Source organism: Drosophila teissieri, chromosome X, assembly GCF_016746235.2.
Source record: "Drosophila teissieri strain GT53w chromosome X, Prin_Dtei_1.1, whole genome shotgun sequence".
Taxonomy (NCBI): domain Eukaryota; kingdom Metazoa; phylum Arthropoda; class Insecta; order Diptera; family Drosophilidae; genus Drosophila; species Drosophila teissieri.
In genome coordinates this window covers 11,235,282-11,257,670 of record NC_053034.1, presented here as the reverse complement: position 1 = coordinate 11,257,670, position 22,389 = coordinate 11,235,282, and the positions used below count along the sequence as shown (strand labels likewise).

General features: G+C 46.8%; 6 protein-coding genes across 8 annotated transcripts in view; 4 read left to right on the top strand and 2 right to left on the bottom strand.

Moving 5' to 3' along the window:
- LOC122623215 (partitioning defective 3 homolog) overlaps positions 1-7,939 on the top strand; it is a 35,345-nt gene extending 27,406 nt beyond the window's left edge. For 2 of the 3 annotated variants that reach the window (XM_043802230.1, XM_043802229.1), the window contains 6 exons: positions 1,387-3,087; positions 3,155-3,783; positions 3,848-4,141; positions 4,208-4,881; positions 4,950-5,460; positions 6,358-7,939. In XM_043802230.1, coding sequence (XP_043658165.1) covers positions 1,387-3,087; positions 3,155-3,783; positions 3,848-4,141; positions 4,208-4,881; positions 4,950-5,460; positions 6,358-6,874 — 4,326 coding nt within the window. In that variant the 3' untranslated portion in view covers positions 6,875-7,939. Of the gene's footprint in view, positions 1-1,386; positions 3,088-3,154; positions 3,784-3,847; positions 4,142-4,207; positions 4,882-4,949; positions 5,461-5,752; positions 5,858-6,357 lie in introns of all 3 variants that reach the window. The other variant, XM_043802231.1, reaches the window with a different exon arrangement.
- Positions 7,940-8,088: 149 nt separating this feature from the next.
- LOC122623217 (probable tubulin polyglutamylase TTLL1) lies at positions 8,089-10,035 on the bottom strand. The gene is made up of 4 exons (XM_043802232.1): positions 9,583-10,035; positions 8,952-9,531; positions 8,546-8,886; positions 8,089-8,488 (listed from the first exon to the last, which is right to left on the bottom strand). The coding sequence occupies exons 1-4, from the start codon at positions 9,915-9,917 to the stop codon at positions 8,257-8,259; spliced, it is 1,488 nt and encodes a 495-aa protein (XP_043658167.1). The 5' UTR covers positions 9,918-10,035; the 3' UTR covers positions 8,089-8,256.
- Positions 10,036-10,384: 349 nt separating this feature from the next.
- Positions 10,385-11,245, top strand: LOC122624183 (keratin-associated protein 6-2). Its single transcript, XM_043803642.1, has one exon. It carries the CDS (start codon positions 10,604-10,606, stop codon positions 11,243-11,245), a length of 642 nt encoding a protein of 213 aa, XP_043659577.1. The 5' UTR covers positions 10,385-10,603.
- A 2,182-nt stretch (positions 11,246-13,427) lies between these two features.
- Positions 13,428-15,238, top strand: LOC122624182 (skin secretory protein xP2). Its single transcript, XM_043803641.1, has one exon. It carries the CDS (start codon positions 13,861-13,863, stop codon positions 15,079-15,081), a length of 1,221 nt encoding a protein of 406 aa, XP_043659576.1. The 5' UTR covers positions 13,428-13,860; the 3' UTR covers positions 15,082-15,238.
- A 583-nt stretch (positions 15,239-15,821) lies between these two features.
- LOC122624871 lies at positions 15,822-16,424 on the top strand. Its single transcript, XM_043804613.1, is given in 3 exon segments — positions 15,822-15,935; positions 15,937-16,048; positions 16,120-16,424. Coding segments are annotated over 3 exon segments (531 nt in total).
- Positions 16,425-20,001: 3,577 nt separating this feature from the next.
- LOC122624877 lies at positions 20,002-20,541 on the bottom strand. Its single transcript, XM_043804620.1, has one exon. The coding sequence runs from the start codon at positions 20,539-20,541 to the stop codon at positions 20,002-20,004; it is 540 nt and encodes a 179-aa protein (XP_043660555.1).
- Positions 20,542-22,389: the final 1,848 nt, after the last annotated feature.

The following is a 22,389-nucleotide window of genomic DNA, read 5'->3' as shown; positions in this document are numbered from 1 at the left end:
TCCATTGACAAATGACCATAAAGAAGTGTAATCAATGAGGCACAGTGGGGCTAAAACCTTAGGTAAAAACGAATCAAAAAAGTTAAAAGAATTGCTGAAAAAATGTATTTATGAAATATATATGATTGAAATTAATTAAATAATTCAACTGAAAATGGGTTAATACAAGCCAATACATATAAAATAAATGCAATTGCATATATTTTGTGTTTTTAACTTACTGTTCCTCAACTGCATTTTTAAGGCTCTCTGGCGAGTCGGCATCCCAAAAGTCGGCGCTGCATCTGATAGATACCTAGAATGTCTGAATGCGCGCTATTTGACCCACAAACAAAAAAAACCAAAAACGAACAAACCATGCGAAGAAACAAACCAAAAACAAAGGCGAACCGAAAACAGAAATCAAGGAAAAGACGCGAAAAATAGCCGAAATTATTGCGCCAAGTTGACGATTCGTTCGACGTTCCAGTTCTGCAGCTCGTCTCAGTTTGCTGAGCCTCCAACGCTTTTGACTGGTTTTCAGCCATGATGCAATTGTTTTGTTTCTTATGCACCTAAAAAAATATAACAATTTCCCAAAATATCTACAAAATTTCAACTAAATAATTCAGCAAAGATAAATATCAATAGCTTAAAAATAAAACGAAACTCAGGTTGAAAGAAGTAATTTAAATTAAAGATTACATTTACTGAAATATGAACTAATTATAGTCTTTGTAACTTTTAGTAAACCAGTAATGGAAAGTTGATCCAAAATTTTGGAAATCTCTACCAGTTCTTGCTAGAATTTTCTCCAAGTGAGTCTTGTTGCTGGTGGCCGGCATTTGGCATTTGTTGTGGAATCCATCGGAATGCCAACAGCAACACCGCCAGCAGTTGCTCCTTGGCTGCTCAGCTCGACGAGAAGAGCCGACTGCAATTTGGGGCGCTGGAGGTCGTCGTGGTCTTATTAGGCTTATTAGGCGTCGCTCAGGGAGTTCAAGTTGATGATGAGATGAGCCCACGTGAGCGGTGATTTTTGGGGCGATGGAGTGACTCAACACGTAGTGGTTGCTCCATGCGGAAGCACAGATGTGCAGATGGTGCCGATGGTGCAAATGGGATGTGAGAAGCGAATCCGCGACACGATGCGTCCTCCATGGGCTTCTCCACACTGAAGATTGCAGTTGCGAGATTGCAGTTTGAGATTTGGGGGAGGATGGGGGCTTGGATGGATGTTGGGAAAGAGTTCCGCGACTTCCATGGCCCCCAGTCTAATGGGAATAGCAGATGCAAGAGATGCACGTCTTACTTTTTCGTTGTTGTGCAGATACAGTGCTTACTGCATACTGTGAACCAATTTTAAACTTAAAACTCATTAAAATTTGTGTTCTTTTTTATTTACAGCCCGATTCTTGGGTGACCGTGACGCATCTGCAGACACAGTCGGGCATCCTCGATCCGGATGACTGTGTCCGCGACGTGGCCGACGATCGGGAGCAGATACTGGCGCACTTTGATGACCCAGGACCGGATCCGGGAGTGCCGCAGGGAGGCGGCGATGGAGCGTCGGGCAGCTCGTCCGTGGGCACCGGTTCGCCGGACATCTTTCGTGATCCCACCAACACGGAGGCGCCCACCTGTCCGCGGGATCTCTCCACGCCGCACATCGAGGTCACCAGCACCACATCGGGACCAATGGCTGGACTCGGTGTTGGCCTGATGGTGCGTCGCAGCAGTGATCCCAATCTGCTGGCTTCCCTCAAGGCGGAGGGCAGCAACAAACGCTGGTCGGCTGCGGCACCCCATTACGCTGGCGGGGATTCGCCGGAGCGCCTGTTGCTGGACAAGGCCGGTGGGCAGTTATCGCCACAGTGGGAGGAGGACGACGATCCCAGTCATCAGCTTAAGGAACAGCTGCTACACCAACAGCAGCCCCATGCTGCAAATGGAGTTGGAGGCGCCACCGGTAACCATCAGCCATTTGCGCGATCCGGTCGCCTGTCGATGCAATTTCTGGGCGATGGCAATGGCTACAAGTGGATGGAGGCAGCCGAGAAGCTGCAGAATCAGCCGCCAGCCCAGCAGACATATCAGCAGGGTGGCCATCATGCTGGTCACAGTCAAAACGGTGCCTACTCCAGCAAGTCCTTGCCCAGGGAGAGCAAGCGAAAGGAGCCATTGGGACAGGCCTATGAATCCATCAGGGAGAAGGATGGCGAAATGCTGCTGATCATCAACGAGTACGGCAGTCCGCTGGGACTCACTGCGCTGCCGGACAAGGAGCACGGCGGTGGACTGCTGGTGCAACATGTGGAGCCGGGCAGCCGAGCCGAAAGGGGACGACTGCGTCGTGATGATCGCATTCTGGAAATCAATGGCATTAAGCTCATTGGACTCACCGAATCGCAGGTTCAGGAGCAACTGCGGCGTGCCTTGGAGAGCTCGGAGTTGAGGGTTCGAGTGCTGCGCGGTGATCGCAATCACCGCCGCCAACAGCGTGACTCCAAGGTGGCCGAGATGGTGGAGGTGGCCACGGTGTCACCCACCCGCAAACCACATGCTGCTCCGGTGGGCACCTCGCTGCAGGTGGCCAACACCCGTAAACTGGGCAGGAAAATCGAAATTTTGCTTAAGAAGGGACCCAACGGTCTGGGCTTTTCGGTCACAACACGCGACAATCCCGCCGGTGGTCACTGTCCCATTTACATCAAGAATATCCTGCCACGCGGTGCGGCCATCGAGGATGGACGCCTGAAGCCCGGGGATCGCTTGCTCGAAGTGGATGGCACTCCGATGACGGGCAAAACGCAAACGGATGTGGTGGCCATCTTGCGGGGCATGCCAGCGGGCGCTACTGTAAGGATTGTGGTCTCCCGCCAGCAGGAGTTGGCGGAGCAGGCTGACCAGCCGGCGGAGAAGAGTGCTGGCGTGGCGGTGGCGCCTTCAGTTGCTCCACCAGCGGTTCCTGCAGCCGCTGCTCCAGCGCCGCCCATTCCCGTCCAGAAATCCAGCAGCGCACGATCTCTGTTCACTCATCAGCAGCAAGCGCAGCTCAACGAATCTCAGCACTTTATCGATGCGGGCAGCGAGTCGGCGGCTTCAAATGTAAGTTGAATCAGAATCTTTGCAGTATTTAAAACTGTACTAATATATTTTGTTACTAAACCCACAGGACAGCCTGCCGCCCAGCAGCAACAGTTGGCACTCCCGCGAGGAGCTGACCCTGCACATTCCCGTTCACGACACCGAAAAGGCCGGACTGGGGGTCAGTGTGAAGGGCAAGACGTGCTCGAATCTGAACGCTTCTGGATCGAGTGCCTCCAGCGGCAGCAATGGACTGATGAAGCACGACGGTGATTTGGGTATATTCGTGAAGAATGTTATCCATGGCGGTGCTGCCTCCCGCGACGGTCGCCTGCGAATGAACGATCAGCTGCTCAGCGTAAATGGTGTATCGCTGCGTGGCCAAAACAATGCCGAGGCCATGGAGACACTGCGTCGGGCAATGGTCAACACGCCCGGCAAACATCCGGGCACCATAACCCTGCTGGTGGGTCGCAAGATCCTGCGATCGGCCAGCTCCAGTGACATCCTGGACCACAGTAACAGTAACAGTCACAGTCACAGCCATAGCAATAGCAGCGGTGGCAGCAATTCGAATGGTAGCGGCAATAACAACAATAGCAGCTCGAATGCCAGCGACAATTCCGGAGCGACGGTCATCTATTTGAGTCCGGAGAAGAGGGAGCAGCGCTGCAATGGCGGCGCAGGTGGTGGCAGTGCTGGCAATGAGATGAATAGGTGAGTAGATTACACGACATTTGTATGTATAAAGCGGAGTATAAGCAAGAATATTTACTTACAGATGGAGCAATCCCGTTTTGGATCGCCTAACCGGTGGCATTTGCTCCTCGAACTCAGCGCAGCCATGCTCACAGCAGTCTCACCAACAGCAGCAGCAGCAGCAGCCGCATCCCTCGCAGCAGCAACAGCAGCAGCGTCGCCTGCCCGCAGTGCCCGTTAGCAGCAGTGCAGCTCTGAGGAACGAGAGCTACTACATGGCCACCAATGACAACTGGTCGCCGGCGCAGCTGCACCTGATCACTGGTCACGGCAACACGGCGCTGCTCATCGAGGACGATGCCGAGCCGATGTCTCCGTGAGTCTGATAACTAGATGGCACTCAAAGACATCTCTTAACTCACTCTCTCCCCAATTTTTACAGAACACTGCCGGCGCGTCCGCACGATGGGCCGCACTGCAACGCGAGCAGTGCTAATCCATCGCAGAATTTGACCGTCGGCAATCAGGGGCCACCCATCAATACCGTGCCAGGCACTCCGTCGACATCCAGCAACTTTGATGCCACATACTCCTCGCAACTGAGCTTGGAGACCAACTCGGGCGTGGAGCATTTCTCGCGTGATGCCTTGGGACGACGCAGCATCTCCGAGAAGCACCACGCGGCGCTGGATGCTCGCGAAACTGGCACCTATCAGCGGAATAAGAAGTTGCGCGAGGAGCGGGAACGCGAGCGTCGCATTCAGCTGACCAAATCGGCTGTGTATGGCGGTTCCATTGAGTCCCTTACGGCTCGCATAGCCAGCGCTAACGCCCAGTTCTCGGGCTATAAACATGCCAAGACTGCTTCCAGCATCGAGCAAAGGGAGACGCAGCAGCAATTGGCCGCTGCCGAGGCGGAGGCCAGGGATCAGCTGGGCGATCTGGGCCCATCGCTGGGCATGAAGAAGTCCTCGTCGCTGGAGTCGCTCCAGACGATGGTGCAGGAGCTGCAGATGTCGGATGAGCCGCGTGGTCATCAGGCGTTGCGCGCACCGCGTGGGCGTGGCAGGGAGGACAGTCTGCGGGCGGCGGTGGTCAGCGAACCGGATGCGAGCAGTAAGTTTTGAATAATATACGTTTATGTGTGGATTTGTGAGTAATTTGTTTGCGCTTATCTTTTTTAGAGCCCCGCAAGACCTGGCTTTTGGAGGATGGCGATCACGAGGGTGGCTTCGCGTCGCAGCGCAATGGACCATTCCAGAGTTCCCTGAACGACGGCAAACATGGCTGCAAGTCGTCGCGGGCCAAGAAGCCAAGCATACTGCGCGGCATCGGTCACATGTTCCGCTTTGGCAAGAACCGCAAGGATGGCGTGGTGCCAGTGGACAACTATGCGATGAACATTTCGCCACCGACATCGGTGGTTTCCACAGCCACATCGCCGCAGCTGCAACAGCAGCAACAACAGCAATTGCAGCAACACCAGCAGCAGCAGCAGCCACAGATACCAACCGCTGCGTTGGCCGCTCTGGAGAGGAATGGCAAGCCGCCGGCGTATCAGCCACCGCCGCCACTGCCTGCTCCAAATGGAGTCGGTAGCAATGGGATCCATCAGAACGACATCTTCAACCATCGCTATCAGCATTACTCCAACTACGAGGACATCCACCAGCAGCACCAGCAACACCAGATTAGGTGAGAGCGGGCCCGCACCTCCTTTGCATCCTTTCATTTTGCCGGTGTCGGGATATTTGTTTGTTTAACCAAGTTTATTAGCCATTTAACACAACATTGTGTACATACGTGTCGTATCTCTCTTTCTCGCCCTTTTTTCTCTCTCTGTTCCGCGTGTCTGTGTATCTATGTTATTGTCTATGTGTTAACCGCCCATCCACATACGCCACACTCACCCACACACACGCACACACACATACACTGTACCACCACTATAACATTTACACTGGTAAAAACGAATATGTCGAAGCAGTGGCGGCGATTCCACCACATCGATTTCGGAAACGCTTTCGGAGTCAACACTCGAGTGCATGCGACAGCAGGTCATGCGGCAGCGCATCAAGGTCGAGGCGGAAAGGTAACCCACCCACCTACACTCACTCCATCACACCATCACCCACCACACACAACCACACCAACACACAGATAGCCCAGTGCAGTGCGGTTCGTAGATATAAAGCGGCTTCTTGGTAATGGGCTTAGAGCACCAGTTAATTAAGTAAAAATTTAGATGTGCTAGATATGCGATGACAAAAGATATATCATTTAAATTTAAATATTCTAAAGAAAACGGGTATGGCGATCATTAGAAAGGATTTTAAATAAGGTTATGGGTTGAGCAACTAACAATATAAATATTTAAACACATGAGAATGATATGATCATTATAAGTAGTATCAGTAAATAATATATTAAAAAGTATTTATAGTCTAACAACCGAATTGCACTGCATCTCATCACGCTTAATCGTAATGCTTGTTAAATGTTGTATTTTTTTGTTTGCCGACAAAACACATTACAAACATAATATCTGCATTTTGTAAATTACTCATGGACATTACCCGCTTGCCTTCGCAGTCGCCGCCATCAGCATTACCATTCGCAGCGCAGTGCCCGCTCGCAGGACGTGAGCATGCACTCGACGAGTTCCGGATCCCAGCCAGGATCCCTGGCCCAGCCGCAATCGCAATCGAACGGCGTGCGTCCCATGAGCAGCTACTACGAGTACGAGACGGTGCAGCAGCAGCGGGTGGGCAGCATTAAGCACAGCCACAGCAGCAGCGCCACATCGTCCTCCTCGTCGCCCATCAATGTGCCGCATTGGAAGGCGGCGGCCATGAATGGCTACTCGCCAGCCAGCCTCAATAGCAGTGCCCGGAGTCGAGGTCCATTCGTGACGCAGGTGACCATACGGGAGCAGAGCACTGGCGGCATACCCGCCCACCTGCTGCAGCAGCATCAGCAGCAGCAACTCCAGCAGCAGCAGCTCCAGCAGCAGCAGCAGCAGCCCACCTACCAGACCGTCCAGAAGATGTCCGGACAATCGCAATATGGCAGTGCCGCCGGTTCCCAGCCACACGCCTCCAAGGTGTGACTATAGGTGTTGGCGCAAGCGCGCGCCACTCGCGATGTGCTGGCCGACAACCGGGTCGTTCTCAGCGAGGTCAACGAGGAGGTGGAGGTCTTCTACTTCGCCACCGAGTGCTGAACATATTGCATATTCGAGGGACTTAGTTATTTAAGTTGGTCAAAGTGGAAACTCCACTTAACCACATGCATTAGGGGTGGGTTGGTCATCGTAGTCTTGTCTAATCAACATCAGTTGTAAGCCTAATGTGGCAGAAGGAAATTTATTTTATACTATGAGGTTTAAATTAAAATTGATTTGTAACTAGCCCGAAACCAAGGAATGGTTGCTATATACTTTAATTGATATCCTGATTAATCAATATATAGATATTTATCCGTGATATATGATTAAGCAAACAAAACCTAGACGTTTTCTTGCTAAGCGGAAAGAACCAGGATAATATTTACATTAGTATTCCATCATAAGTTCATGGCCCAAACGAAAAGGATAAACTCGATTTTATATTTGTAAACTGCCAAGAATACTACTTGGATTCATTGGATTTCCAACATATTGACCCACCCTGACACACGACTACATTAAGTTCACAATTCACAATATATATACATACTTAAAAGATTGCATATTTGGCGAAACAGAAACCAAGAGAGTAACGATTAAGGAAAGTATTCCCGTAAAGCGCTACCCATTTGCCGAGTGCTTAGACTTAATTTAAACAATTTCCGATTGTATTAAGCTTTAGCTTTAAGTCCAAGTCAAACGCCTTTGTACATAACTAGTTTACGCAGAAGCCAACCAGAAAAAAGGAACAACATCAAATTCCAAAAGTTTTGGACCCACACTACGAAAGGTCTTAACAATTTCCATTGTCATTTACACATTTTTTTTTCTTTTTTTCATTTACTTATATTTTTTTGATTTGTACATAGATCTTGTTTGTTTGTTTTGTAATGCTTTAAAGCGGACGCCATTTTGTGTGTGCAAACGTGAGGATTTGCAAGAAGCGAAAAGTTAAACTTAAAGCCAACCCATATAATACGTATAGCTATATGAGTAAGAGAAGTATTTAGTATTTTTTTTTTGTTCTAACGATTATCGAGCTTAGACAAGAAGTTTTGTGCAGCCGACCTCGGCCCAGGTCTCTAAAAAAGACAAGCAGCTTAACTTAGTTATACGAATCCATACGATTAAGCGAAACTAGTGGGTAAGCCTAAATGTATAGCGAATATTTACGATACTTTAATTTTGTGTACTTCCTAAGTAATTTGTGCGATACCGAATACCGAGTTGCGAATTAAACGTTACAAATTTTCATAAACAACCAGTCGTCCGATTTCATTTCCATTTGACAACCACCCAACGACAAAGTATTAGGCTCCACAGCATCACCGCTTCACCACCTTGTTGGGCTTCCTAATCTTGGACTCTCCTTCGGCGGGCGGTGGAGTGGATGAGCTAGCAGCTGGAGATGCAGCCGTGCACTTGGACTTCTTTTTCTTGGACACCCTGCCCTTGCGTCTAACGGGCGCTGGCGTCTGGGGCTTAGAAGGCGAAATGGGCAGTAGAACGGTGAAGTTCTGCAGAAGCTCTGGACTGGGCGTTTTATCCCAGTGCTCACTAAGGATTTGGATGCATATTAGTTACTACTTGAGGAACCATATTTTACAGACTTACTTTGGCAAAGAATTTGGCGGCACAACCACATCCAGAACATTGTCTATCAGCCGCGACTTGAGCATGCGGTCGTTCGTGGTGGTCGAGTGCATCGACGGCGACGTATTGATCTCGATCAGCCAGGGCTTGAGGTTGTTATCAATGATTATGTCATAGCCATAGACCTCGAAGCAATGCCGATCGTTGGCCATCACCGGAGCCACTGCGTCCAAGGAGTGCCGGATGGTGGCGCTAATGCGACTCCACAGCATCTCCGAAACGCCCTCACCTCGCAGGCTGTCCAAATAGAGCCACAGATTCTGGAGTGGCCACTTGCCACCATGGATGGCATTGTACTCTTCCTAGATGTTAAAGAAGGTATAAAGTAATGGATAGGTGGATGCAAAACACTTTTAAGGCTACTTACGTTCGTTTTCTGGATGCTGACGTTGGTCAGGTGCATGAAAACGTTGTCGATCTCCGTTTCGTCGTACTTCTCAGTGCAGAAGCGGCAGAATCCCTCCTTGTAGAGATACGCCTTGAGCGGATTGAAGGTGGTCACGAGGACGAAGAGTCGCAGGTCGAACTTCTTGCCACCGATGAGCAGCGGATTGTCGATGTACTTGGAAATGACGCAGGTGTCGCGATTGATTTGCGGATAGAAGGTGCGCGCATCGTAGGCGAACTTCTTCAGCTTGGACAACTTGTTGACCAGATAGATGCCCACACCTTGGGACTTGCTGCACGGCTTCACTATCCACGTGCTGGCCGGATTGCGATGGAAGACCTCGACGAACATCTGGTAATCGGAGGGCAGGACAAAGGTCATGGGTATGATGTCCAGGTGCTTGTATCTGGTGCCGCCTATGCCCAGTTTCGTATCCGGCGGATGACTTTGCGCCAATGGATCACCACGTCGCTCCAGATCCTTGCGATACCGCTTGATGTTCTTGATCAGCAGATCCTTGCGAGACAGCTCCACGGAGTTCGGGAAGTGGTTAATGACTCTGCGGTGAGAACTTAGATGGTTAGATGGTTAATTGCCAACCCCTACTTACTGATCGGATCGCATGCGATACGGATGATCGATGCCGAAGATGTAGCGACAATTCTGGGTGCACGCCCAGTAGAAGTTCCATTCGCCGTTGAAGGAGGGCACCTGGAGCCAACCTCTTTTCTGGAAATTGCTGACCAGCGCCGACTTATCCCAATCCGTGCTGTAGTAAATGCCCTTCTGGGCTTTCGGCGGTCTCAGTCGATTCCGGATGTAGTGCAGACCGTTGATCGGCTGGGTGATTATCTTGACCTCTGGCAGCTCATCTTCACTGGTGCAGCTGCCGCCGCATTTCTGGCGAAGATTCCTCAGAGGACTGGTCTGCCTCCGCGTGCTCATTTAGGTGGTTGTTGTTTTTTGGATACTGCCCCCTTTGGACTCGAACACTCTATGATGATAACTGAGAATTTTGCCCTGAATTCGAAGCGAACGTACTTCACTTGCTGACAATTTAATTATGGCCTGGCTGATGCCCACGCGATGGCGTCTTGTAGAGACTTTTACAAATTGGACCCTTCAGTTCAGGGAGCATTCTTTTCGCTTCCGGTTTGGGCGGTAATTCACTTGTTCCCACAACTAATGACAAAATCTGACTGTTATTCCGCTTGCATAATAGCCGGCAAGAAAATGAAAGTGCTAATTCCCTTGAAGCTGAAGCTGCAATGTTTGCCCAAAAAGCGCGTTATATTCTTGGATTCTAGATAAACGCAAACCTTCTGCTCAACCACAAGAGTGCAAAGAGTGAAAAATCCGACTTTGACACAAATATTTGTGACACTAGTTCACCTGTCGTCGGGACAGGGGACCCTCCAAAACCTCCAAAACATCCAAAACCCATTGAGTAATTTCACACATTGTGGCCTTTGGTACAGAACAATCGCGCACTATTGTCGAGCAATGCGACTTGGCTGGGTATAAAGTCGCTGGCATGGTCACCAGAGTTCATCAGTCGACGCGGCAAAGTCAAGAGTGGATTTTGTGGATTAGCAGGAACACCGAATCGTAGATACACCCATTACATCACCATGAAGTTCTACCTGGGATTGGCGGCGGTCATAGTTGTGATGGTTTCACTGGCCAAGCCGGGTGAGGCCACCTTTGGCAAGCTTAATCTTCTGCTGGGCGGAGCCACTACGTCTGGCTACGGATCTGGATATGGATATGGCGGCGGCGGAGGCTATGGTTCTGGCTACGGATATGGATCTGGCTATGGATCAGGTTATGGCGCTGGCTACGGATACGCTCCCGAGAACGTGGTGAAGGTGATCAAGGTGTCGGTGGTGCCAGGAGGTGGCATCGGAGGAGGCTATGGTGGAGGCTATGGTGGCGGATATGGCGGCGGTTACTCTGGCGGCTATGGCGGTGGCTACTCCAGCGGCTTTGTGGGCGCTGCTCCTGCCATTTCCACCTCCGCCGTGGTTACACCGGTGGTCACTTCGGTGTCCACGCCAGTTGCCACTCCTGTCCTCGCCGGTGGAGCTGGCTATGTGAGCGGATTCGGAGGTGGTCTGGGCGGAGGACTGGGTGGCTATGGAGGCTCCTTCGGCGGCGGTGCCGCCCTGCCCGCCTCCTACGGATTCGGAGCCGGATATGGCGCTGGCGGTGGCTTTGGCCTGGGATTCGCTGCACCACCACCACCACTGGGCTTGGCTGGAGGACTCTGCTAGAGAACGACGAAGCCACCATTTCAAGTGGTATTTTTTTTTGATAATTTTAACAACGATTTGTAATTAAAAGTTAACGATTTCTAATAAAATGTATAGACGAAGAGAAAAGTGTTTGCTCTAAAGCTCACTGAGGGTAAATGTTTTAATTATGCTATTTAATGTAATCTTTAATGGATATTTTATAACATTTATGAATGTTACTCATTTTACTAATTTTAATCAATAAAATTGAGTAAATATACAGCAAAGGCACATCTTGAAGACGATCAATGAAATGAGCTGCCCAAAAGTGTGCTAAATAAAAGGGTACTAAACTAAACCCTCGAAGTTCTATATTTTATATATGATTTTATTCACAGATATGCGCTGTGACTTTTTGCTTTTGCAATTGACTGCTTGACAATTACAAAATAATATTTCGCACCCATTTGAAGAGCCACCACCCAAAAAATAAAAAATATAGGCCCACCAAACCCTAGTGACCTTCGTTTTGGAACTCTGAATGAAAACGAGAGTTGAGTGCTATTTACGCACTCAGTTAGCCGGCTTTAACCCTTTTCGCCCCCCAAAACCCCCTCTCAGCTCATCGAACTGCAGATCGTGAGCTTAAGAAAACTGTTAATGTTAATCAAGTGCCAAAAACCAAAAGCAAAACCAAAGTCAAAGTCACAAGAGCCAAGCCCAAGAAAAAAACACATAATGTTCGGCCGAGAATGCTGTACGCCTCATGGGTGCAAATTGGTTGAGCTGGACCAGCTCCATCTTCATTTCCATCTTCAACTCTAGCCACTTCAACCACTTGAGCACCACCAAACCACCGAACCACCAAACCAGCGAACCACCGAAACCACAAAAGCCGGGAGAAAAAATGTACACAATCTGTAAATGGGAATGTGTAAATTGGCTGTGATTTAATATTTGCAATGCTCAGACATTTAATGATAAAAAAATGAAATAAAAATAGTAGAAAATACAGCATGTGTCTGAACAATTAAATATTTTGAACCAGGTTTAAAACTAATCTTAGTTAGTTAAAAACAAATGTAAATGTACTTATGTATAAGTAATTAAGTAACTACATACATTCAGGCTTAGAAACTTGTAATATTGCTTAGAAATCAAATAGAATCTTTGTAATCTTAAAACGCATTGAAATTGTTTAAAACTTTTGTAAAAAATAAAAGAGTAATAAACCTATCAACTAGTTGCTTGTGCTGCAAAACTGCCTAAAATTCCACGCATCTGTCCATAAAATGTATTTTACGATACTCTCGTGCTACGAGAGATAAAACCAGTTGTCGAATTATGGGAACAGAAAATTTCGCCAGATGGAACAAACATGCATATTTGGAGGGTTCTTCTTTATTTCTTTTTGTTTTTTTTGGTGACCCAATTTGCATAAACGTCTAGATCAATAGAAATAATACAAAGGGTTCCAAAAAGCGGCATTTACATATATGTAATATTTGATCTCAGATGGGAGGGAGTGCGTCAGAAAACGTGAACGTGGATGGGACAGGTTTTCGGGTCGAAATCCGAGATGAGCGAAGATTTCTGGGCGTGCTTGGGTTACTTGGATTTTCGGATTTTTGGCCATTTGGATATTTGGCTATTTGGATATTGGCGAGGCTCCAACCCGCTGAGCCCCTTGGCTACGTGGAGTCATGCATACGATTTCGGGGGCTGAATGAGTGACAATGCCAATACATTTGGCCACGCACATGTGCCAGCGTACACTGCGCGAAATTGTGGGGTGTATTTAAGTGCATATATAAATATGCATAAGTATTTGATATAGATTTTAAAATTGTGTTGCATATTTTAACAAATCAAATTAAGAAATAAATATTAAAAGAACATTTTGATTTGCTACTATATGAAATTGATAGAAATTGGGACAATAAATACGACAGACAATTAATATGCAAGCCGCATTGCATTGCCTGTTAGAACTTCCCCACCGTTTGTAGACATTCTTTAGAATGCAAGTCACATGCACTTACTCACTACCCACAAAATATTTTGATTTAATAGCACATATCTATATTGATAGATATTTAGGTGTTCATTGCTTTAGATCTTTCAGTCCGAGTCGAAATATTTCCCTCAGTGCTAATTGGGGAATTACCCGAGCTTCTTGCGAATCCGTAACGCTCTTGAGCCGTGGATTTATTTAACTATGTATTTTGTGCCGTGCCGGTTGATGCGAGAAAATATCTCACTTGATGGTTAAGTAGTTGAGGTGACATATGGACAGACAGACAGTCAGACAGCCAGCCGGTGGCTCAGGGCCCCGCCCAGATTTGGAATACATTTCGTCGAGCGGCCAACTGACTTGTCTTGGGTTGTATGGGGTTGTATTGGCTTGTCTCGCCTCTTTTAGCCCATAAGTAACCATTTATGAATTAAGCAAACATCTGTGCTGGGGGCATCTCATCTCATCGCATCTCGTTGACTGGAGGGAGCATAGTTTAGAACTACACAAGCGCACACGGCTGTTGGCCGGCTATAAATTAGTGCCTCGCCTCGATTTGGGCCATCAGTTGAGTTTCGTTCAGGTTGCCGGCAGCATCAGTAGCACCACCAGCATCACCACTAGCACCACTAGCATCACCATGAAGCTGTACGTTTGCGTTTCGCTGGCCCTTTTGGCCCTTTCGGCCCCAGTTCCCTCCGACGCCCTGCTGGGCGCCAAGTTGGCCCTGCTGAAGGCCATTGGCGGCGGTCTGGGTGGCGGCAGCTCCGGCAGCTCCGGCAGCGGTGGCTATGGAGGCGGCTATGGCAGCGGCGGATACTCCGGCGGCTACAATCAGGGATACTACAGCCAGCCCAGCCGCCCGGTGTACAGCTCCGGATACGGTGGCTCCTCGTCCTCTTCCGCCAGCAGCAGCAGCGGCAGCTATGGAGGCAACTATGGCGGCGGTTATGGCGGCGGTTATGGTGGCGGCGAGCAGGTCATCAAGGTCATCAAGGTGGTGGAGCAGCCCTCTTACTCCTACGGACGTTCGGCCGGCTACGGCGGCAACTACGGCGGATACTCGTCCAGCGCCTCTTCCAGTGCCAGCGCCAGCTCCTACTCCGCTCCTGCTCCAGCTGTGAGCTACTCTGCTCCTGCTCCCGCTCCTGCTGTTACCTACTCTGCTCCTGCTCCTGCTGTTACCTACTCTGCTCCAGCTCCCGCTGTGACCTACTCCGCTCCAGCTCCTGCAGTGACCTACTCCGCTCCAGCTCCTGCCCCAGCTGTGACCTACTCTGCTCCAGCTCCCGTGGTGCGCGTTCAGGCTGCCCCAGCTGTGACCTACTCCGCCCCTGCTCCTGCTCCCGTGACCTACTCCGCTCCAGCTCCCGCTCCCGTGGTGCGTGTGCAGGCTGCTCCCGCTGTTACCTACTCCGCTCCAGCGCCCGCTGTGACCTACTCCGCTCCCGCTCCCGCTGTGACCTACTCCGCTCCTGCTCCAGCTCCAGTGGTGCGTTACTCTGCCCCAGCTCCAGCTCCAGCTGCCATCAGCTACGCGCCCGCTCCCGTGTCCTACGCCCCGCAGCCACAGAGCCAGCAGGTCGTGAAGACCATCAAGCTGATCGTCGATGAGGATCGCGCACCCGCCCAGGTTTACGGACCACCTGCCGTGGAGTCCAGCTACTCCAGTGCCTCCTCCTCCGCTGCCGCTTCCGCTTCCGCTGGTGGATACAACAGTGGCTACAACGCTGGCTACAACGGTGGCTACGACGGTGGCTTCAACGGTGGCTACAATGGCGGTTCCAATGCTGGATTCTCTGGTGGATTCAACGGCGGCTGGAAGCGCGGCGGCATCTTCGAGAAGCTGGTGGGCTGCTAGGCGATGTAGCCATTGAGTTAGCCCTATACCGCTCAAGGATCCAAAAATCTATCCTAACCTAACCGTACTCAACTATTTTTTTTCTAGTTCTAAAACGAATAACTGTATTTTTTTGTTCGATCGATGTGTACATAAAAATAAATCAATATACCCGATACCCTGATATTGTTATGTAATCGCCAATATCTCAGACAAATTCGTCTGTCTGCCACATAGTATATGGATATGTACGAGTATAACTATTTTTCGGGGTTTTTTAGGGTTCATCGTGTTATTGATTCTAAGCCAAATTAACACCCAGTTGCTAACTCCAAACGAATCGGTTGCGATTCATATTCCAATTCCGGATCTGAAGAGATCGCGCCGAGGGCCCTGAGAACAAGGCCAAGTTCGAGGGACCGAGAGATAGCGGCAGATTCTGGTTTATAGGGTTATAATTTGCATTTGATTATAATAAGTGCTTAGTGTTTTTATTTTCTCATAAAAAGATGGCTTATAGACGTACACATATTCAAAAGAAAGGGATTTAGTGTAAGGGAGGTATGCAAGAATTTAAAAGAAAGGGGATATTGTTTATAGGTCAATAAGCGAACATTAAATTAGATAAACATATTCCTTGGTGCTTACAAATTTTATAGAATCTTTTAGGCTTACATGAAAATGTATGATAGTTGATGAAATCGTTTGCTAATTGGATAATTGATTAGAATAGATTCCACGATCTTAATCGACCAAGTGTCATGCGATTCCAGGTGCAGTCATCCAAAATCGTCACCATCGTCACCGATGGGCGTTCATCCAAGACCAAGAACATCCGTTCGCCGGCGAATATAAAAGCAGCGAGCCACTTGAACAAGTTGGCCAAACAAAATGCAAGTGCTTAATGTAAAATTGTTTATTTTGCCAGTGGTTGTTGCGGCTTTAGTACGCGGTCATGCGGTGGAGAAGGAGCTGCCGTCCAGCCACGGTGCGTATGCGTAATGCTATTTGAAGTGAGTTACTTATTTGCGGTTTTTGATTATATGTATGTATATGCAGGCTATGGACCACCCATACACATTACCTCGGGTGTTCTTCAACTAGCGCCGGATACGGAGCAGCCTCATCTGCTGCTGGTGCCCAGCTCGTACTCCTCGTCACTGGGAAATCCCTGGCCGCATTTCTATGTGGACACCTTGGCGGCTTCGCACCTGCCACATTCGGTGATTCCAACGATTCCATCGATATCATCGATACCATCGGTACCTGCGATCCATGAACACCGCATCGTGGTCAATGATAATGTGGATTTTTCGCAACTCAAATTGCCGCAGCATCAAGTTGTCCACTCCCACGGTCGCTAAATGGGTTCATCGCAAAACAGTTTACAAGCTATTATAAAAAACTACTGTTCAGCGGTCTTATTATTTTTAGTGCTTAGGTTTTTTTTTGTTTTCAATTTGTTATTCAATAAAATTGCTATAAAATATATGGGTTTTCGAGGTTTACAAAAGATTGGTAAATTTTTATGTATCAAAATTTGTAAAATTAGCTTCGTCTTCAAATTTGAATTGGCTAAATATGCAGCTTGCTATTTAATTAATATCAAGGATATCATTTTCATTTATTAGATTTTCTAAAATACGTGGCCATGTTTTGTTACAATTTTGACATCAAAAGCTGTTTTCAATTCATTATACCCGTTACTCGTAGAGTTCATTATAAAGGCACAAGACAAAATTTGAAAAAAAATTAAATTTTTTTTGTAAACACAGTTTGATTGGAAATTTAATTACGAATTCAACGAGATATCACATTCCATATTTGGACCAATATTTTGAATGTTCTGATCAAAATACTGATATTTAAATCGCAAAAACACAGAAAATCAATTTTCGGCCAAAACCCAAAAAGTATCATCAAAAATTGGAAAAAAATTGAAAAAAAAATTAAATTTTTTCTGTAAACACAGTTTGATTGGAAATTTAATTACGAATTCAACGAGATATCACATTCCATATTTGGACCAATATTTTGAATGTTCTGATCAAAATACTGATATTTAAATCGCAAAAACACAGAAAATCAATTTTCGGCCAAAATCCAAAAATCATCATCAAAAATTGGAAAAAAATTGAAAAACAAATTAAATTTTTTCTGTAAACACAGTTCGATTGGAAATTTAATTACGAACTCAACGAGATATGACATTCCATATTTGGACCAATATTTCGAATGTTCTGATCAAAATACTGATATTTAAATCGCAAAAACACAGAAAATCAATTTTCGGCCAAAATCCAAAAATCATCATCAAAAATTGGAAAAAAATTTAAAAAAAAATTAAATTTTTTCTGTAAACACAGTTCGATTGGAAATTTAATTACGCACTCAACGAGATATGACATTCCATATTTGGACCAATATTTTGAATGTTCTGATCAAAATACGGATATTTAAATCGCAAAAACACAGAAAATCAATTTTCGGCCAAAATCCAAAAATCATCATCAAAAATTGGAAAAAAATTGAAAAAAAATTAAATTTTTTTTGTAAACACAGTTCGATTGGAAATTTAGTTACGAATTCAACGAGATATGACATTCCATATTTGGACCAATATTTCGAATGTTCTGATCATAATACTGATATTTAAATCGCAAAAACACAGAAAATCAATTTTCGGCCAAAATCCAAAAATCATCATCAAAAATTGGAAAAAAATTGAAAAAAAATTAAATTTTTTCTGTAAACACAGTTCGATTGGAAATTTAATTACGAACTCAACGAGATATGACATTCCATATTTGGGCCAATATTTCGAATGTTCTGATCAAAATACTGATATTTAAATCGCAAAAACACAGAAAATCAATTTTCGGCCAAAATCCAAAAACCATCATCAAAAATTGGAAAAAAATTTAAAAAAAATTAAATTTTTTCTGTAAACACAGTTCGATTGGAAATTTAATTACGCACTCAACGAGATATGACATTCCATATTTGGACCAATATTTTGAATGTTCTGATCAAAATACGGATATTTAAATCGCAAAAACACAGAAAATCAATTTTCGGCCAAAATCCAAAAATCATCATCAAAAATTGGAAAAAAATTGAAAAAAAATTAAATTTTTTTTGTAAACACAGTTCGATTGGAAATTTAGTTACGAATTCAACGAGATATGACATTCCATATTTGGACCAATATTTCGAATGTTCTGATCATAATACTGATATTTAAATCGCAAAAACACAGAAAATCAATTTTCGGCCAAAATCCAAAAATCATCATCAAAAATTGGAAAAAAATTGAAAAAAAATTAAATTTTTTCTGTAAACACAGTTCGATTGGAAATTTAATTACGAACTCAACGAGATATGACATTCCATATTTGGGCCAATATTTCGAATGTTCTGATCAAAATACTGATATTTAAATCGCAAAAACACAGAAAATCAATTTTCGGCCAAAATCCAAAAACCATCATCAAAAATTGGAAAAAAATTTAAAAAAAATTAAATTTTTTCTGTAAACACAGTTCGATTGGAAATTTAATTACGAACTCAACGAGATATGACATTCCATAATTGGACCAATATTTCGAATGTTCTGATCAAAATACTGATATTTAAATCGCAAAAACACAGAAAATCAATTTTCGGCCAAAATCCAAAAATCATCATCAAAAATTGGGAAAAAATTGAAAAAAAAATAAAATTTTTTCTGTAAACACAGTTCGATTGGAAATTGCGGGGGTGCGGGGTGCGGGGTGCGGGGTGCGGGGTGCGGGGTGCGGGGTGCGGGGTGCGGGGGGGGGGGGGGGGTGCGGGGTGCGGGGGTGCGGGGTGCGGGGTGCGGGGTGCGGGGTGCGGGGTGCGGGGTGCGGGGTGCGGGGTGCGGGGTGCGGGGTGCGGTGCGGGGTGCGGGGTGCGGGGTGCGGGGTGCGGGGTGCGGGGTGCGGGGTGCGGGGTGCGGGGTGCGGGGTGCGGGGTGCGGGGTGCGGGGTGCGGGGTGCGGGTGCGGGGTGCGGGGTGCGGGGTGCGGGGTGCGGGGTGCGGGGTGCGGGGTGCGGGGTGCGGGTGCGGGGTGCGGGGTGCGGGGTGCGGGGTGCGGGGTGCGGGGTGCGGGGTGCGGGGTGCGGGGTGCGGGGTGCGGGGTGCGGGGTGCGGGGTGCGGGGTGCGGGGGTGCGGGGTGCGGGGTGCGGGGTGCGGGGTGCGGGGTGCGGGGTGCGGGTGCGGGGTGCGGGGTGCGGGGTGCGGGGTGCGGGGTGCGGGGTGCGGGGTGCGGGGTGCGGGGTGCGGGGTGCGGGGTGCGGGGTGCGGGGCGGGGTGCGGGGTGCGGGGTGCGGGGTGCGGGGTGCGGGGGGGGTGCGGGGTGCGGGGTGCGGGGTGCGGGGTGCGTATGACAAAGGACATGTAAGTAAAATTTAGCCAAAACAAGTTGGGAATTATTTGTTTCGGCTATATTAATTGTGCGGAATTCAATATATAATTCAATATTTACGATTGGTAACTTGGCCAAAAATGGTCGGAAAGCTAACAAAATTACATTTTTGTACTCCTGATTACCAATACTAACCAAACATATAATTGTTGGCCAAATTTTCGCATTTTTTGACCATTTTGTTCATCCAAATTTGCAAAAAAATTGAAAAAATTAGAATTTCAATTTTTGATCACAGTTCGTTTGGAAATTTAAATACGAGCTCAACGAGGTACAGCATTCCATATTTGGACCACTATTTCCAATGCTGTGATCAAAATAGTGAAAATAAAGTTATCAAAAAACAGAAAAAACGATTTTCAACAAAAATACAATATTTACATGTTTTAAATTATATTTATTTCAATATTTTAATAATCGTTAAAAAAAAACAGTTTTAGAATAAGATAAACTTTGAGCATATTGCTAGGTCTGGGGTGCGACTATCACAGTCTTAGTAGAGATCCTCCAGCTGGTGGTGCTCCGCCAGGTGGTGCTCCGACAGGTCGTGCTGGTGCTCCGCCTGGTGCTCCACCTGCTGTTCGAGTGCCTGGTGCTGGATGTGGTGCAGTTCGTGCTCATCCCGATCCTTGAACTCGTACAGGGTGCTGTAGCTGAAGGCGCCCTTGCCATGATCGATGCCGGGCACAGCCTTGTGGTCCTCGTAGTGGGCGTGTACCTCGCTGGCCTCGGCGTACTCCTCGCCGGCATCGCTGCTGCCATAATCCGCCGGGAAGCTCTCCTCGCCCAGGTGATCGCCCAGGGAGCCCAAGTGATCCGCCTCCCCGGAGGCGCCAAACTCATGCGAGGATGTGCTGAAGTCCAGCTTGGACAAGGCCTCGCCGCCAGTCAGTCCGCCGGCATAGTGACCCAAGAGTCCCGCCGAATGGACGACTGCATTGGAGGACACATCATCGCCCAAAGGATAACCGTGGATGCCGAGCAGCAGTTGACCCAGCAGGATCATCAGTTTCAGGCGATAGGTGGTGAACATGGTTGGATATGCAAGTAGAAGTGATTTAACCGACGCGGCGAAATGTTTCGAGTCAACTAATTTACTGCTAGCAACTGCATTGGATTTTATATGCTCGAAGCACTCACATTCGACCGCAAATACATGCCGCATTTTCCTGCATTTTCCAACATTTTCCGCCGACTTTTACACACAGTCGTTTGTTTTGTTTGGCGAGCGAAAAAAGGCGAAACACACAGAAAAAAAAATGTTGCAACGGACATCTGCCTGCTGGCCGCTCGTTCGGCTGGAGCTGATAATTTGCTGCACTTACTCCGCATTACGTCGACGTCTAAGTGGCGGGGCCATTGAAAAGCCTGTTGCAATGGTGCGTATACGTAATAATTTTCGTCTTCTCAATTATTTTTTTGGCTCTTCGACCATTTTGGCTTTTGTCCATTAGGCCCGTTCTCAACATTTGGTCCATTGCGTCATCTGTGGCATCCCTGTGGGCCTTAACCCTCCGCCTATTTGCACTTGAGGCGGAAGCCCCGCCGGATTTTTGGCACAGGCCAACTAATTGGGTTTATCAACAGCAAATAGTGGAAGTAGAATGGCAAATATAAAGAGTCATTCGCATATACATATGTATGTATGTATGTAGTATGCTGAAGGTGTACATTTATCGGCCCAAACAATGCAGTGAGATGTGTCCATTGTGCAAAGTGGCCAAAAAGTGCAATTAACTCATTGCTTTTTATTTTGCATTCTTAAATAGGCAAAGTTGCAAAGACTGTAATATAAATATATACCCAAGAATTCATTCTGAGAACAGCACCTGTTTAATAAGCTTATAGTTTATATCTTTATGTAGTTTATACATTTTGTTACAAGCGAGTCTTACATAAATCCATATCTCCAACTGACTCCAAATTATAGTCTATAGATATATATATAGAGCAATCTGAATTGATTTCGATTTCATGAGTCCCTCGACTGCAATTAAAAGCACAAGAAGCCAGCAGAGCGAGAAGTCCGCGCTCGATGGCCAGTATTTTCCAAAAAATTCGCAGCTCGATGCGTCTGACACACGACACACTCACCCATATTCCCATTCCCCACCAGATATGGGTGCTTACTATATACTCCATATATGGAGCACGGAGCACGATTGCAAAAGCTGGAAAAGCGAAACAAAACCGCTACCGATGTACATATGAACATTTGTCGATTCAAAAACTTAGAAGATCGGTTGTAACGTCGCGGGGGTACTCTTATTAAATAAATATTAATAATTAAACAAATAATAAACAAGGTGAATATATTCCAGTTAAATGATATTTTATTTATAACATTTATTTTATAACACTCTTATATAATTGACTAATAAAACATGAGTAAAAATAGGTAGAATATTTGTTATTTAATTGGTTACTTCTATAATACGTATTACCATAGTAGGAATGACAGTTATATTGATTTTTCTTTGGGTGCAGCTCGGCATTTCTCCGAAGTCGGCCAGTGTGAATAATTAGTAGTCGTATTAATCTGTAAATCCACCAGCCAAATGGCCAACTGGAAGCACTCGCATTTGGGCTCTTGCCGCTTCTGATTGCCCCTGTTTATTCCATGTTGCTGGTAGCTGTTAGCTGGTAGCTGTTAGCTGGTTGCTGGTTGTGGCTAATAGTTGCCAGTTGCTGGCGGGTTGCGTGCCGGCAACATCAACGAACATCGGCAGTAACACCAGCAGTGGGGCACACAAATTGCCAATGTAAAAGCGCCGCTTGTTTTGTTTTTAATTTGTATACCCGTTAGTCTTTGCGTAAAGGGGAGTATTACATTCGTTGAGAGCTATGTAACAGGCAGATGAATGCACTTTCGACTATGGAT